General features: G+C 45.4%; 1 protein-coding gene across 3 annotated transcripts in view; it reads left to right on the top strand.

Annotated features, from left to right (window-relative positions):
* Window positions 1-326: 326 nt before the first annotated feature.
* ZDHHC5 (zinc finger DHHC-type palmitoyltransferase 5) overlaps window positions 327-14,795 on the top strand; it is a 34,364-nt gene continuing 19,895 nt past the window's right edge. Inside the window, exons 1-2 of one of the 3 annotated variants that reach the window (XM_023215566.3) lie at window positions 327-673; window positions 4,790-5,953. In XM_023215566.3, coding sequence (XP_023071334.2) covers window positions 5,850-5,953 — 104 coding nt within the window. In that variant the 5' untranslated portion in view covers window positions 327-673; window positions 4,790-5,849. Of the gene's footprint in view, window positions 674-707; window positions 727-807; window positions 1,080-4,789; window positions 5,954-14,795 lie in introns of those variants that run through there. The other 2 variants (XM_023215567.2, XM_023215568.3) reach the window with 2 other exon arrangements.

Raw genomic sequence — 14,795 nt, 5'->3', positions numbered from 1 at the left:
TACCACCTCACTGGGAGACGGGTTGCTGAAATCGAGAAGGTAGCTGCTTGCTTTGGAGTACTTCCAGTACACACACATAATTCTTTTCTTCTTTCCGAGGGTTTTTGCTTGGATTCAGTGGGAATACAATAGGACGCAGGAGAAGGGAAGACTCGCCTGGCCATTTCCTCATTCCTGACTCCTGTGCATTAGGCCAATCCTTGTCTCATAGTCGTCCCCGCAACCCCACGGCCTTACGTGCGCGCTCTCGTCTCCTCGAGTGCGTACGACGCTGTGTTGCTGCAGCCAATCAGACCGCGAGGTCGTCCCGGTCGCCAGGGTTCGCGCGCACGCCCCAGATCGGAGTCGGGGTGGGGGCTATGGGTGAATGGGAGAGTGAGCGGGGGTGGGCGCGGCAGCGCGAGCCGCATGAATGAGACAAACGTGCGCCGCGCGAGACGTCGCGCGAGCCCGGACCAGGGAACCAATGGGAACGCTGGAAGGGTTCGAGACCCGGCACTGAGGGCAACGGCCGCGCGCCGGCTCCGAGTCGAGCGTCGCCTGGCGGGAGCGCGCGGCAGCGGGGCGGGCGTGGAGCGTGCGGGGGCCGCGCGTTGCTTCTCTGAGGCAGGACGGCACTGCCGGGAGGCGGCGGTGACAACGACGGTGGTGGTGACGGGCACCGGGCTCGGGGGTGAGTGCCGAGGACACCGGTCCCTGCGGAACCGGAAGTGCCGGACCAGTGAGGTGGGAGGGGAGGGTGACCTCTAGGGAAGGGGGACCGACGACGGGGAGGGGGTTAAGGCCCCATTTCTCCTCCGGGCCGGGTCTTCCAACCGCGGCGGGACCCGTGGGCCCTGGAAACGGACGACGAGTAGAGGCCGGGGATCCACGGCCACCAGGGTTCGGAACGGGTTAGAGCCGGCCACTCAGCTCGAGACCACGGTCCCCGGTGCCTGGCGCCCAGCCGCCGCCCCTTCCGCCCCCGGCCCTGCGCCCTCGGGCTCTGCGGTCCCCGCTGCCCGCTCTCTCAACCTCGGTGGGCCTGGCCGCCGTGGATTCCTTCTCGGTTTCAGCGGTCGTCAGTCCTGCCCTAACGGGTGATTCTCTTTGCCCCCGTCCGGTGGTGGGGACCGGGTGCTGTTTCCCTTTTACCGCTCTGCGGTTCGATTCCCTCGCTCCACTCTGCTGATACTTATTTTGGCTCAAGCTTCATTCTGTTACCTGTTCTGTCTCACCCGTCCGCTTCCTCCTCCTACCGCCAACAGCCGAGTGCTCCATGCTTTTAGTACTTTGTACTTTTTAAAGTGGAACTCGAATGCGTTTGTCAATATTTTATCTATGTAAATTTCTTTTTGGGGCAGGGAGGTGGAAAGTGTTTTACCCACTTGGTCAAATGAAACACTGAAATAAGTAAGAAAGTTGCTAAAAGTTATGAAGGCAGTTGTAGGGTCACATACATGTTATACTCTAGACTATTTTTCTGCCTTGGATTCTTCACTTCCTGGTTAATGCCATCTTGAGCAAGTTGATCTAACATTTTCATATCATCCTTTTATCTCAGTATCCCTCTGTCCTGGATCAAATATCTTCAGAATGCTCATTATCACCCTTTCTATAAACTTAATGTTTACAAAATTATATTGCCATGTATTTTACGATCTCGGTATATAATGATATCACTCACATTAAACTTCTTGGCTCTTTCTCCCATACCTTGACATGTGAATTATTCCATGGTACCTCTATTACTGTGTATTTAGATTTACTCTATTGTACTGTTACACCACTTATTTCAACAAAAAATAGTTGTGTTGTCCTTGGTACTGCTGGTATCCACCTGTTTAAGGAAATACCTATATTAAATCTTATTAAAGCCTTCAAACCACATATTCTGTATTGTTTTACATATACATATTTCCATTTCATAGTTTACTCTGTGCCTCAATATGGCATACATATTATTATTATTATTTTTTGAGACGGAGTCTGGCTCTGTCACCCAGGCTGGAGTGCAGTGGCTGCGTTCTTGGCTCACTGCAACCTCCACCTCCCGGGTTCAAGCAATTCTTGCGCCTCAGCCTCCCTAGTAGCTGGGATTTCAGGCGTGCGCCATCACGCCCTGCTCATTTGTTTGTATTTTTAGTAGAGACAGGGTTTTGGCATGTTGGCCAGGCTGGTCTCGAACTCCTGACCTCAAATGATCCGCCCGCCTCAGCCTCCCAAAGTGCTGGGATTACAGGCATGAGCCACCGCGCCTGGCCGGCATACATATTCTTGTTTACTTTTTTGATACTATATGGATTCGGACTCTTGACTCTGATGAACCACGCTCACCCTTGTGGTTTCATCCTACTATCTGCAGCATATCCTTCTGCTAAGAATTGGTTCATCTTTATTTATACCCAGTAAATTCTTAGGTTTTATGGTTTCTCTTCTATTGTGTAGCCCCCCCCCCCAAGCATCTCAGATGTGGATCTCTTTTGTATTCCCAGTATTATACTCCCAAAATTGCATGGCCTTTCATGACTCTGTATTGCTATGTCAGTATTAGTCCATGTGACTTTTTTCCTGTGGAAAATATATGAAATAATATATAGTATCTAAATGATATTCTACTCTAGATAAAATTTAAGTAGTGTAATTTCCCATCTTTTCTAGTCTTTGAGGGAAAACTTTGCTTTAATAGTACATATTGGCCGGGCAGGGTGGCTCACACCTGTAATCCCAGCACTTTGGGTGAGTGGGCAGATAACCTGGAGGTCAGGAGTTCAAGACCAGCCTGGGCAACATGGTGAAACCCCGTCTCTACTAAAGATACAAAATTAGCTGGGTGTGGTGGTGCCCTCCTGTAATCCCAACTGCTCGGGAGGCTAAGGCACTTGAATCGGGGAAGTGGAGGTTGCAGTGAGCTGAGATCATACCATGCACTTCAGCCTGGGTGACAGAGGGAAACTGTGTTTAAAAAAAACAAAGTACAGATTGTCTACAAACCAAGAATTTGCTTTTGTTAACAAAGTTACTGAGGGCTACATTCCAAATGTTAGGCTTTGATCCCTGTAGGAAACTGAGAGTTAAATAATCATTAAATCAGGGACTAGAGAGGATTTATGTTTTCTAGGACGATAACAATTTCTTAGAATTTCTGGACGCTCACTGTATTCTAATACTGCTGTTTGGCCCTCTGAAACTCACATTTTAGAGAGAAATGAATCATAAGGGAAGGCATCTTTGCTTTTCATGCCACAGGTGAGAGAGGAAGTGGTAAATTATAGGGCATATTTATATTTTGTTACCCGAATCTTCTGAATTTTTTTTTTTTTTTTGAGACAGAGTCTTGCTTTGTCGCCCAGGCTGGAGTGCAGTGGCTCACTGCAACCTCTGCCTCCTGGGTTCAGGTGATTCTCCTGCCTCAGCCTCCTGAGTAAGCTGGGACTACAAGCGCCCGCCTGGCTAATTTTTGTATTTTTAGTAGAGAAGGGAATAAAGGGCCGGGCGCGGTGGCTCAAGCTTGTAATCCCAGCACTTTGGGAGGCCGAGACGGGCGGATCACGAGGTCAGGAGATCGAGACCATCCTGGTTAACACGGTGAAACCCCCGTCTCTACTAAAAATACAAAAACTAGCCGGGCGAGGTGGCGGGCGCCTGTAGTCCCAGCTACTCCGGAGGCTGAGGTAGGAGAATGGCATAAACCCGGGAGGCAGAGCTTGCAGTGAGCTGAGATCCGGCCACTGCACTCCAGTCCGGGCGACAGAGTGAGACTCCGCCTCAAAAAAAAAAAAAAAAAAAGAGAAGGGAATAAAACTACTTTTAAAATCCTAACTTAAAATTTTTGGCTTGCAGATTCCAAGTTATCATCTCTGGGCAGGTAGTGGATGAAAAGGTAGAAAGGGTTTGTGTCACCAAAGGGGCATGTGACCTCTTGGGTTCTGAACCTCAAGTGATTCAGTGGAATGTCCTCAGGCATTCTGTAGCCTTCAATTTTAAAGAGTGGATAAGGGACTGCGTCACCAGATAATGTGAGTAAAGTGCTTTGAGATCACCAGATGAAAAGCATCTTATAAAATCCCAAGATGCTGGTGTTAGTTTGTTACTGTCATCAACAGAAGTCATTGTTATTCTTAATCATATTGGGCAGGTGGGGCTCAATTACCTTAGGCCAATATAGGAATAATAAACTGTTGAATTGGGAAAAAAGGACCAACCCTATGCTTTATTCAGTTTCTCATAGAGGGCATCATGCCTTTCTATGCAAGAACATTTCTTACCAGTGTTCTAATGGGTGATTCCAGAAGACCAAAAATTCAGCCTCTGCCTCTTCAGGATTGTAACTAAAAAGCATAGAGGATCAAGAGAAACACACAGAGAAAGAAAATGAGACTTGCTTTCCTAATTTTGAGGTTAATTTTTTCTTTTTTCACTATAGCAATAAACATTCTTCTTGTCCAAAGAGAAATCTTTGTTCTAGGACTGACCTTCACTGCCATGCCCTTGTTTGTGGTTTTGATATTCTTGGTATTTGTTACTACCATCTCTGTCAGGTGAGATGGGCCCATTACAAGAACTAGTCCTTTGATGACCCTTGACCAGATTAAGCCATGTTCTCCTTCCAGTTTGAACAGAGCAAAGGATTCTGAATCAGTTTTCCTCCCAATTCAGAGTCCTTTCTTACCTACATACTTGTAAGTGAAATGGAAAACAGTCTTTCTTTCAGAAAGTACTTTTTAACAGCAGCCTGTGGAATTTTAGCTTTGGTGTCTAAGAAATACCCTGAAAGAATTCTCTGATAAAGATACTTGTTTTTCTCCAGGTGAGGCACAATAACCTGGTTGAACTCTGCATCTGGAAAGCTGAAGACTGAAGAAAGATAAGAGACATTGACTAGTCTGGAAACAGGGACGTCTTTGGAACTTCGTTTTCATCTACAGTAAACTTTTTAAGTGTCATCAAGTGGAATTGATTTCTTCATCTTATTCTGCCTATTGGAAAGAACATGGCTTCAAGGATTTTAAGTTTCCCTTTAGTTTTACATGAACTCTGTGGGAAACAGAGCCCTTAAAGGGCTTGGGAATAACAAGAGATTGAAAACAGACAAGCTTGCCCTGTTTTCCTTGCCCCTTCAAAGAAAAGGATTTACAACTCAAACTTACGACAGTTGTTGTCCAGCTTTAGCCATTAAGAGAGAAATAAACCACCGTTGCCAGACTACAAGCCCTGGTGAAGTCAGGGTGTGGGAGTGGTGGCATTGAGAAGACTACCTAAAAGAGACAAAGACTGCAGTAAACACAACTCTTCTTTAAAAGTTGGAAGGGGCCTCAGGTTCCTTCTTGGATTGAAATAGAAACACAGGGCACACCTCTTTTAGGTGCAGCTCACATTTTATGGAACTGTAGTTGTGGAGGTACCATAGTATCTCCTCAGGAGAATTTTTCTTTGCCCAAAGTTTTTTTGCCATACCCTGATATTCTCCCCTTCTTTTGTAGACCTTCCTCCATCCATGAGCTGTATCTTGATCTGTCTGACTGTCCATGTTTTCCGCCTGCAACCATTTGCATTTGTACAGCCTACTGTTTGTCTCCAATTTTTAAACTGTACAAGTTGTGTTTCTTAATCTTCGCTTCTGCCTTGTTCTGGAGAGGTGGTTATTCATCATTTGGAATCACCTTTCCCCCTCCCATGTGTTTTCCTTCATTTGAGATCTTTTGACCTTTGGCTTTATTTGGGAGGGGGAAGGGTGATAAAGTTTTCTGTTTCCCTGGTTTCCTTTTGTACTCCTTTCTGTTGCTTCCCTCCTCCCATTTTCTTGTCTGTTCTGCCGCTGTGTGGGCCTGGGCTATGCGGCAGGGCAGATTTCCCATCAGAGCTCCAACATGCCCGCAGAGTCTGGAAAGAGATTCAAACCCAGCAAGTATGTCCCGGTCTCTGCAGCCGCCATCTTCCTAGTGGGAGCTACGACACTCTTCTTTGCCTTTACGTGAGTTTTCTCCCAGCAGGGATGTTTGGGTGGGTGGATACTCCATGGGAAGTGAGGAGGTGTGCTTTCTCTTGAGTTTTGCAAAGCCAAGTGACTGAGAGGGCTCAGTGTCTGGTACAGGTAAATCCAAATCCCAGAGATATGTAAGAAAAGTGAGAAAAAGCCTGTCCTTTCAGCCTTGTTATACATTTTACTGAAATTCTGCTGAATATTCTACCTACCCTTTCCTCCTTTATTTTGGAATCATAGATGTCTTCATATTTTTCTACCCAGCTCCATCATTAGATGATCCTAAACTAGGAAGGAAGTGGGAGGAAACCACCAGAGAGGCTTAAAGCAGTTTAAGCAGTCAATTCTATGAGAAAGAGAACTAGACTAGAATAAAGGCTTTTTTTTTTTTTTTTTTGAGACAGCATCACTCTGTCACTCAGGCTGGAGTGCAGTGGCGTGGTCTCAGCTCACTGCAACCTCCACCTCCCAAGTTTGAGCGATTCTCCTGCCTCAGCCTCCTGAATACCTGGGATTAAAAGTGCCCACCACCACGCTGGGCTAATTTTCAGTAGAGATGGGGTTTCACCATATTGGACAGGCTGGTTTCAAACTCCTGACCTCAAGTGATCTGTCCCCCTCGGTGTGAACCACCTTGCTGGGTTGACTAAAGGCTTTTTAAATGCTAATGGCTTTTTTCCAGGATGTCTGAAGCTTAGGTTTGAGATTGTGGAAACTGAGAGTACTGGAAAATTTCAGAATTGATTTATAAGATATACCAATGAGACAGTTTTGGCTTTTAGTGTTACCTAGATGATTTTCTTTGTACTCTTAAGAGCAGAAGCCTGGAGAAGTGAAGGCCACTGAGAAAGGAAAGGGTAAGTTGTATTTGGGAAGAGAGTCCTAAAAGAGTTCCTTTATGTTAGTTTCTGCTGAGGGAATGACAGTAATTCTCCCATTACTTGGTTCTGTTGGGAAAAGCAGTTGGTATGAAAAAATTTCCCATTTAGGATCTAGGATCTGCATCATTCTCACTTTGATCTTCAGACTTTGTTCATTTACTTGTTATTGGAAGAGACTGAGTGATTTACCCTTCCCTTTTTCCTCAGTTTTTTTTTTTTTTTAAAGCTCTTGACCATCTGGAAAGCATCCTTGCTGTTACCTGTTTATAAATTAACATGTACCAGGCTTCTGAGCCTTGTACTGTTGAGTCATTGATTTAGCGCTCTAGTTGCAGCTCTTGGAATCGTCAGAGCATGCTGGATCTTCTGGGAAGTTACTTTGTCATGGTTCAGGCTCAAACCTAGTTGAGAAGTGCCATTTAGGGCAACATGAGGTTGCTGGAAAGAGGAAGAAAGTGAATTGAAGTAGTAGGGAATAAAAACACTTGGGTTCATTGAAGTAGAGATTGTTGGGATGGAGGCAGTTATACACAGAAGTTAAATCTGAGGTAGGAGGGAAGGAAAACCCTCCATATTGAGCTTTAGAAGCCAAAAGATATTCTGAAAAATGTGAGTCACATTGTCTAAAGAGTCAACAAAGTAATACTGATATATTTTTCTAGTTTTTAAACAAGGAGGGAAAGAATCACTATCTAAGGCATGAACACCATCCTGCTTCTCACCTCCTCTGAAGCGGAGAAATTGTAGATTTTTTGACCCCCAGCTCTGAGCCTGAGCATACCTGCTGGAGGCTCTCAAAGATCTAGAGACAGTGCTGCTCTTCTCTGACTTAATATTTTCTTCATAATCTTTTTCTCTTGCTTAAACTCAACATGTTCAGTGTTTGTCCTTCTTCATGTATTTACTACCAGAAACAGGGGTGAGTCTTTGGTGTCAGAACTTGTTTTGGTTTTTGCTAATATGGCCAGTAAGTAGAATAAAAATTTTAACAAAGGGACATTTATATTATATGTTAGTATCCTTGTAGCAATTTTGATTCTGGGGCAAGAAGGGGATGTACAAGACCAGTTTGACACCCTTAGCTCTGCTCAACTGGGGAGGGTCTATTTTCCTTTAAGAGACAAAGCCTTCGGAGAAGGAAATTGAGGGGACTAAGTGATTTCTGTCTTTCAAACTCCCTCTTTTTGAGATAGGGCAAGCAGAATCCTTGTTTTTAATTTGCTAATCTGGAACCATTGAATTGTTTGACTGGTTATACCAGTTTGCCTACAAAGAGTTGTCCTGACATAGGCGTTTTCTCAGCTGATAGTTGAAGCTGTTTAACCTACTTTCCCATTCCCTGGTGCCAGTAAAGTAGGAACCCTCCTTATTCCATGGTCTCTTAACTCTAGGAAAGAGGATTTTGGAGGACAATATTGACCCTATTTGGAATTATTGCCTCTCATCCAAAGTTAGAAGAACCCCAAGTCATAGCTGGAGTTCCTTCCCCCTGGCGTTAGTTTTCACAGAACCAATTTCTGGGCTCCCTCTTTTCCTATGTATCTCCCCTGTTCACCTTGTGGGGGCATAAACACCGTGTTCATCTTACTCGAGCACCTAGCTCTGGTAATTCTGAAATTCTCATCTCTTCTCCATCTGACTAGAGTATTTCCTCTATAAGCATTCTTAAAATGGACCGAGGCACCACTGTTCTTAAAAACTATCCTGCCGGGCGCGGTGGCTCAAGCCTGTAATCCCAGCACTTTGGGAGGCCGAGACGGGCGGATCACGAGGTCAGGAGATCGAGACCATCCTGGCTAACAAGGTGAAACCCCGTCTCTACTAAAAAATACAAAAAATTAGCCGGGCGAGGTGGCGGGCGCCTGTAGTCCCAGCTACTCGGGAGGCTGAGGCAGGAGAATGGCGTGAACCCGGGAGGCGGAGCTTGCAGTGAGCTGAGATCCGGCCACAGCACTCTAGCCTGGGTGACAGAGCGAGACTCCGTCTCAAAAAAAAAAAAAAAAACTATCCTATCATGTATTCTACCTCTTTTGAGGTTCAGTTCCTTGGAGAATCCCCTGTTTAAAACCATACACAACCTAAAAAAGAGTTCAGGGTTTCAAATGGAGAGGCAAGAGGAAAGCTCCCTGAGCTAGCTCCTATGTGGGGCTGTAAATCTGTAACTACTCTATCATCCTCTTATTCTCTTCACTAGGCTACAACTAGCTACATTATTAGAAGCCCCAGGTAAGAATTACTTTGGGATCTAGAGGACTGTGAGTAGGAGGGAGAGTCCCTTTCAGGTAACAGACAATTAGTGGAGGCATGTAGGCTTCAACTAATTAGGAACAATTTACCTTCCATGTTTCTTTAAGTTAGGGAAAGCTATGAGCAGAAATTACCAGTTGAGTTTGCATCAAAGAAATAGTGATTTTTTGCCCTAGAGAATCTTGAACAGAACAATTGAAGCCTTCCTCCCAGAACCCTAATCCCTCTCATTCCCTGAATTTGTCCAGCACTAAAACTAAGGAATGGCGCGGATCCTGTCTTAATTCTTTTCCGTTTTCACTATTTGAGAGGCAGAGTGTCTGCTGAAGTAACCTTCTACCTCCCAGTTAGTTGCTAGACATCATTTAGGATAACTACTTCGATGCTTATCTATCTTAGTTTAATCTCCTTTTTTGACTGGCAGAGGGGCAGTGCTATGTAAGTGGGATAAGCACTCTTTGGGGGAGGTTAGGAGATTGATTCTGGTAAAGCCTGTTAACCTTTGTGGACCTAAGTTCTTCCTGTCTATAAGGAGAACGTTGACCTACAGCAGTTTGCATAAGTAACATGACCCTTTTTCAAATTAAATCTTATATACGAAAAAAAAAAACCAAAAAGTAGGGCTGCTCTGGTTCAAGTGAGGCTGGCATGTAGAGGCCCAGCCCCTTGGTATCGCCTCTTTACCCTGTAGGATCCCCTGAGACCTTCTAGTGCTCTTGGCAACACCATTTGGAATCACTTTGAATTATATCTTGTTTAAAGTCTCATCAAACTGTGAACTAGTCCATTTAAGGTCTTATTTTATCCATTTCTTTTTTTATTGAGACGGAGTCTGGCTCTGTCGCCCAGGCTGGAGTGCGGTGGCCGGATCTCAGCTCACTGCAAGCTCCGCCTCCCAGGTTTACCCCATTCTCCTGCCTCCGTCTCCCAAGTAGCTGGGACTACAGGCGCCCGCCTCGTCGCCCGGCTAGTTTTTTGTATTCTTTAGTAGAGACGGGGTTTCACCGTATTAGCCAGGGTGGTCTCGATCTCCTGACCTTGTGATCTGCCTATCTCGGCCTCCCAAAGTGCTAGGATTACAGGCTTGAGCCACCGCGCCCGGCCTATTTTATCCATTTCTAAAGCTGGTGGGGAGGGGGCAGGGATAAGATCTCTGCTTCATGTGATTTTTTTTTTTTTGAGATTGAGTCTTACTTTGTCACCCAGGCTGGAGTATGGCAGTGTGATCTTGGCTCACTGCAACCTCCGTCCGCCTCCTGGGTTCAAGCGATTTTCCTACCTCAACCTCCTGAGTAGCTGGAATTACAGGCACCTGCCACTACGCGCAGCTAATTTTTGTATTTTTAGTAGAGATGGGGTTTCACCATAATGACCAGGCTGGCCTCAAACTCCTGACTTCAGGTGATCCACCAACCTCGGCCTCTCAGAGTGCTGGGATTACAGTCGTGATCCACTGCGCCTGGCCACTTCACGTGATCTTCTAAGGGAAGGATAAAGTCAGAGTTGTCTGGAAATCCATGATGGTCTTCTCAGGCTCCCATCTATGATATAGCTTGTGGCTTTTCAGTTTCTGCCTCAGTCCTCTTCCAACCCTTTTACCCACAGGAAGTTGGCCAACCTCCATGGATTTCTCTCTGCCCGCCCCCCAACCTGCAGAGGTATTAGCACTTGATTTGAGTGGGAGCAGCCTTGTGATTTAGCACATTAATGGAGCAGTGGTTGTTCCTTTTTCTTCTCACATTGTTTTCTTATTCAGGAATAAGTGCCGAGGTCCTGTGTCTCACATTCAGCTGGTTGAAAGTCTGGGTTACAGAGGTACCACAAATCAGGTGTTTTCAGAGAAACTGGGTTGCCTACCTGTAAAGGGAGAAATTGTTTTCTCATAGAATCTTGAGGAAAGCATTTCTAAATGAGGATCCCCCTGGGCAGGAAGTGGAACATTCATTTCAGCCTTCTCTCATCAACAGGGAACACTAGTCATATGCTCAAGCAATATGCTGGGCATGAGTGGAATGCATAGACCTATTCTTTAGGAGCTTCGTGTCTCTGTTTTAAGTGTCCTTGAATCCCTAGTATTTCAGATAGGGGAAGGTAGAGCTGGGATAATTGATGATGATGATAATGATGGTGATAGTTAATAATGTTTTCTTTTGTCTTCTGTCCACTGAATGCTCAGTATCAAGCCAGCTAGTTTAAAAAGAATTCTAGCACTTTGGGAGGCCGAGACGGGTGAATCACGAGGTCAGGAGATTGAGACCATCCTGGCTAACACAGTGAAACCCCATCTCTACTAAAAATACAAAAAAATTAGCCGGACGTGGTGGTGGGCACCTGTAGTTCCAGCTAATCGGGAGGCTGAGGCGGAACTTGCAGTGAGCCAAGACTGTGCCACTGCACTCCAGTCTGGGTGACAGAGTGAGACTCCGTCTCAAAAAAAAAAGAATTCTAGAGGCTGGGAGCAGTGGCTTACACCTGTAATCCCAGTACTTTGGGAGGCAGGGGTGGGAGGATCGCTGAGCCCAGGAGTTTGAGACCAGCCTGGCCAACATAGTGAGACCTGTCTCTACAAAAAAGCAAAGTCAGCTGGTCATGGTGGCATGTGGCATGCACCTGTAGTCCCAGCTACTTGGGAGGGTGAGGCAGGAGGGTTGCTGAGTCTGGGGGGTGATTTCAGTGAGCCAAGATCACACCACTGCACTCCAGTGTGGGTGACAGAGCAAAACCCTGTCTCAAGAAAAATGAGTTCTAATGTATTTTGAATTAAGATCTTTCTCCTTCATTCTCATATTTGTACTATGTCGCTGAAGTAAGAAGGTGGAGAGTTTCATGTGGATTACCTAAGGCCTTGCATAGCAAAGTATTAATTGAGGCAGGATTAATATCTAAAGATTCTTGACTCCTACTTTGTGTTTCTTTCTAAGAACTTAACCATTTTTTTGTAATAGGATGCGTTAGGGAGTACTAGGAAACAGGGTTTCAGGAGTGCGGATATTGGAATCCATTCTCCCAATTTTATTTTTATTTTGTTTTATATATTTATTTTGAGATGGAGTTTCACTCGTACGCCCAGGCTGGAGTGAAGTGGTGTGATCTTGGCTCACTGCAACCTCTGCCCCCCGGGTTCAAGCGATCCTCTTGCCTCAGCCTCCTGAGTAGCTGGGATTACTGGTGCTCACCACCATGCCCGGATAATTTTTGTATTTTTAGTAGAGACAGGGTTTTACCATGTTGGCCAGGCTGGTCTCGAACTCCTGACCTCAGGTGATCCACCTGCCTTGGCATCCCAAAGTGCTAGGGTTACAGGCGTGAGCCACTGTGCCTGGCCCCATTCTCCCAATTTTGTTTAGCCTTGAAAACAGGAGTGCTGAATGGATGGGCAGAAGAACCTGTTCTACCTGAGATGGTATAGGTCTGGTAGTCCTGTCAATGAGTCAGCCAGCCTTCTGGGCTGTGGCCACTCCCTAGGCTTTAGAGCTTTATGATTATTGCCATAGTCTAAGGACAAGCCCCAACAACTCCTGAGCTCTGGCCTCATCTTCCATCAAAGGCAACAGATTCAGACAGGCCACTTGGGGTGGTCACCTAGGAATCTGGCAAAGTACCATAGCAACGGAAAACCTCTCCTTAAATCAAGCAGAATTTGGGATATGGCAAGAACAGGCTCTGCTCACACATGCCTCTCCTTGGTGGGGTGTTCCTTACAGTACTGATTGGAAGCAATGGTTCTGTGAATCTAGGAGCAAATATTGCCCATGAAGTTGTTATTTGCATCATTTCTAGATTCTGGCACTGTGGGGGCAGACTTCATTTTGGCAACAGATACTGGAATTCCATTCCAGGATTACACACTTTATCTGGAACAAGTTGATATCCAGAAGGTTGTAGGGGTCAAGTTCATCATCCAGGGGTAGGTTAGCAGGATCCTCAAGAAATTGAGTTGCTTTGCTTAAAAATGAAACTGGCTGGGCGGGTGGCTCATGTCTGTAATCCCAGCGCTTTGGGAGGCCGAGGCGGGCAAATCGCTTTGAGCTCAGTAGTTGAGTCCAGCCTGGGCAACATGGTGAAACCCTGTTTCTACAAAAAATTAGCCGGGCGTGGTGATGTGCATCTGTAGTCCCAGCTCCTCAGGAGGCTGGGGTCGAGGATCACTTGAGCTCAGGAGTTTGAGGCTGCAGTGGGCTGTGATCTTGCCACTGCGCTGCAGCCTGGGCAAGAGAGCGAGACCCTGTCTCAAAAAACAAAACTGAAGAAAGAGTTGAGTCCGAAAGATTGACATGAGCCTGCAAGAGGTTTCATATCTTGTTCTTATTCTCGTTAGTTTCCTTCAGGGATGGAAACTAAGGTGATTATTTCTTTCAGAAGCTCAAGAGGCCACAGTGGCCAGTTGTAGGAATGAGACTTTTAAATCATGGGCACCTCAGTGTTCTAAGGATTTAATTTCTTTTTGCCTTCTAATTATCTTCCCAGGCAGTAGGAGTCAAGTGAGTCACCCTTTCTCTTCTTCCCCAGGCGGAAATTGAAGTGACAACTTAGTACTAGGGAGGGGCTCTGACTTGGATGACTGGTTTTCAGTTTCTCTCCCTCCCTCTTAAGGAACCTAGGAGATCAGGCTTTGGGGTGAGGCAGTGCAGGAACTCTTCTTTTTGCTTATATTCCACTCCAAATCCTGCCAATGTATGGAGACATCTTTTCTGAACCAAAGAACTCATAGAGGAAGAAGCTTCCATTGGGGGCTTTCTTTGAGGATAGTATAGAACTGTGACTGAAGGTCTGTTTAGTCCCTATAATTGAGGCCCTTGCTCCAGCTTCATTATTTTGTCTTCTAACTGTGTACTGACATATCAAGAGAACCAAACAGCTAATTGATATTTATTATCTAAAAAGTCTGGCGTATAATAAATATTAAAAACTTTTTTAAATGAATGGCTGAATGGAATTTGAATAAATAGATGGTGGTGGTAAAGATTTGTGAGATGCTTTGTGACAGTTTTGTCTCTTATCTTTGGTTTACTTATATCTCGTTAAGGAACTGAGTTCCTCCAAACTGCTCTGAGTCAGTGTCAGGGCTGTGCTTTTTGTTTTGGTGGGTGCAGATATGTTTTCTTCACAGAATCCAGGACTGCTGTGGATTAATTCTCTAGAATCATATGCTGTCTTGTCCTCCTGTCCCCTTCTTCCTTTCCTTCAGTGAGTTCTTCCTTTCCTTTGACTGGTCCAGATAAAGGGGACAAGGACAGATGCTGTCCTCATTCTGGAGATTAAGTTCTCAGCCACAAAATAGATTAGAGTATTTATCCACTGTCTTGGTAGTGGGAAGTTCTCCCTGAGCTGTGACAAGAGTGTTTGATACTACTGACAAAACAAGCAGCACATCATGTTCTTCCAAAACTTCCAGCGCCCAGGAAATCAGCAGAGAAAGGAAGAGCTCTGGAAGCATTCCTATGTAGATTCATATCCTGAAAGAAACTTGAGTTTAATTCTGGACTAGGGAATTGTTTATTGGTCAAGAAAAGTTACCTTGAAGCATGTCTCTTGAGTTGATTGCTGTGGAATACTGGGTATGTTTGGGTAGTTTCTTTTTCCTACAAAATTGAGGACTTCTTTGGTCTGATAGTCTCTATCCTCCCCCATTCCTGCTTCATTTTTAGACATCAAAGAGTTTACTTCTGTGTCTTGATATCCATTCTCATCTGTGTGTTTTAAAA

The sequence above is a fragment of the Piliocolobus tephrosceles genome, chromosome 13, assembly GCF_002776525.5.
Source record: "Piliocolobus tephrosceles isolate RC106 chromosome 13, ASM277652v3, whole genome shotgun sequence".
NCBI classification, from domain to species: domain Eukaryota; kingdom Metazoa; phylum Chordata; class Mammalia; order Primates; family Cercopithecidae; genus Piliocolobus; species Piliocolobus tephrosceles.
The sequence above is the reverse complement of the archived record's forward strand: the minus strand, read 5'-3'. Positions and strand labels throughout refer to the sequence as shown.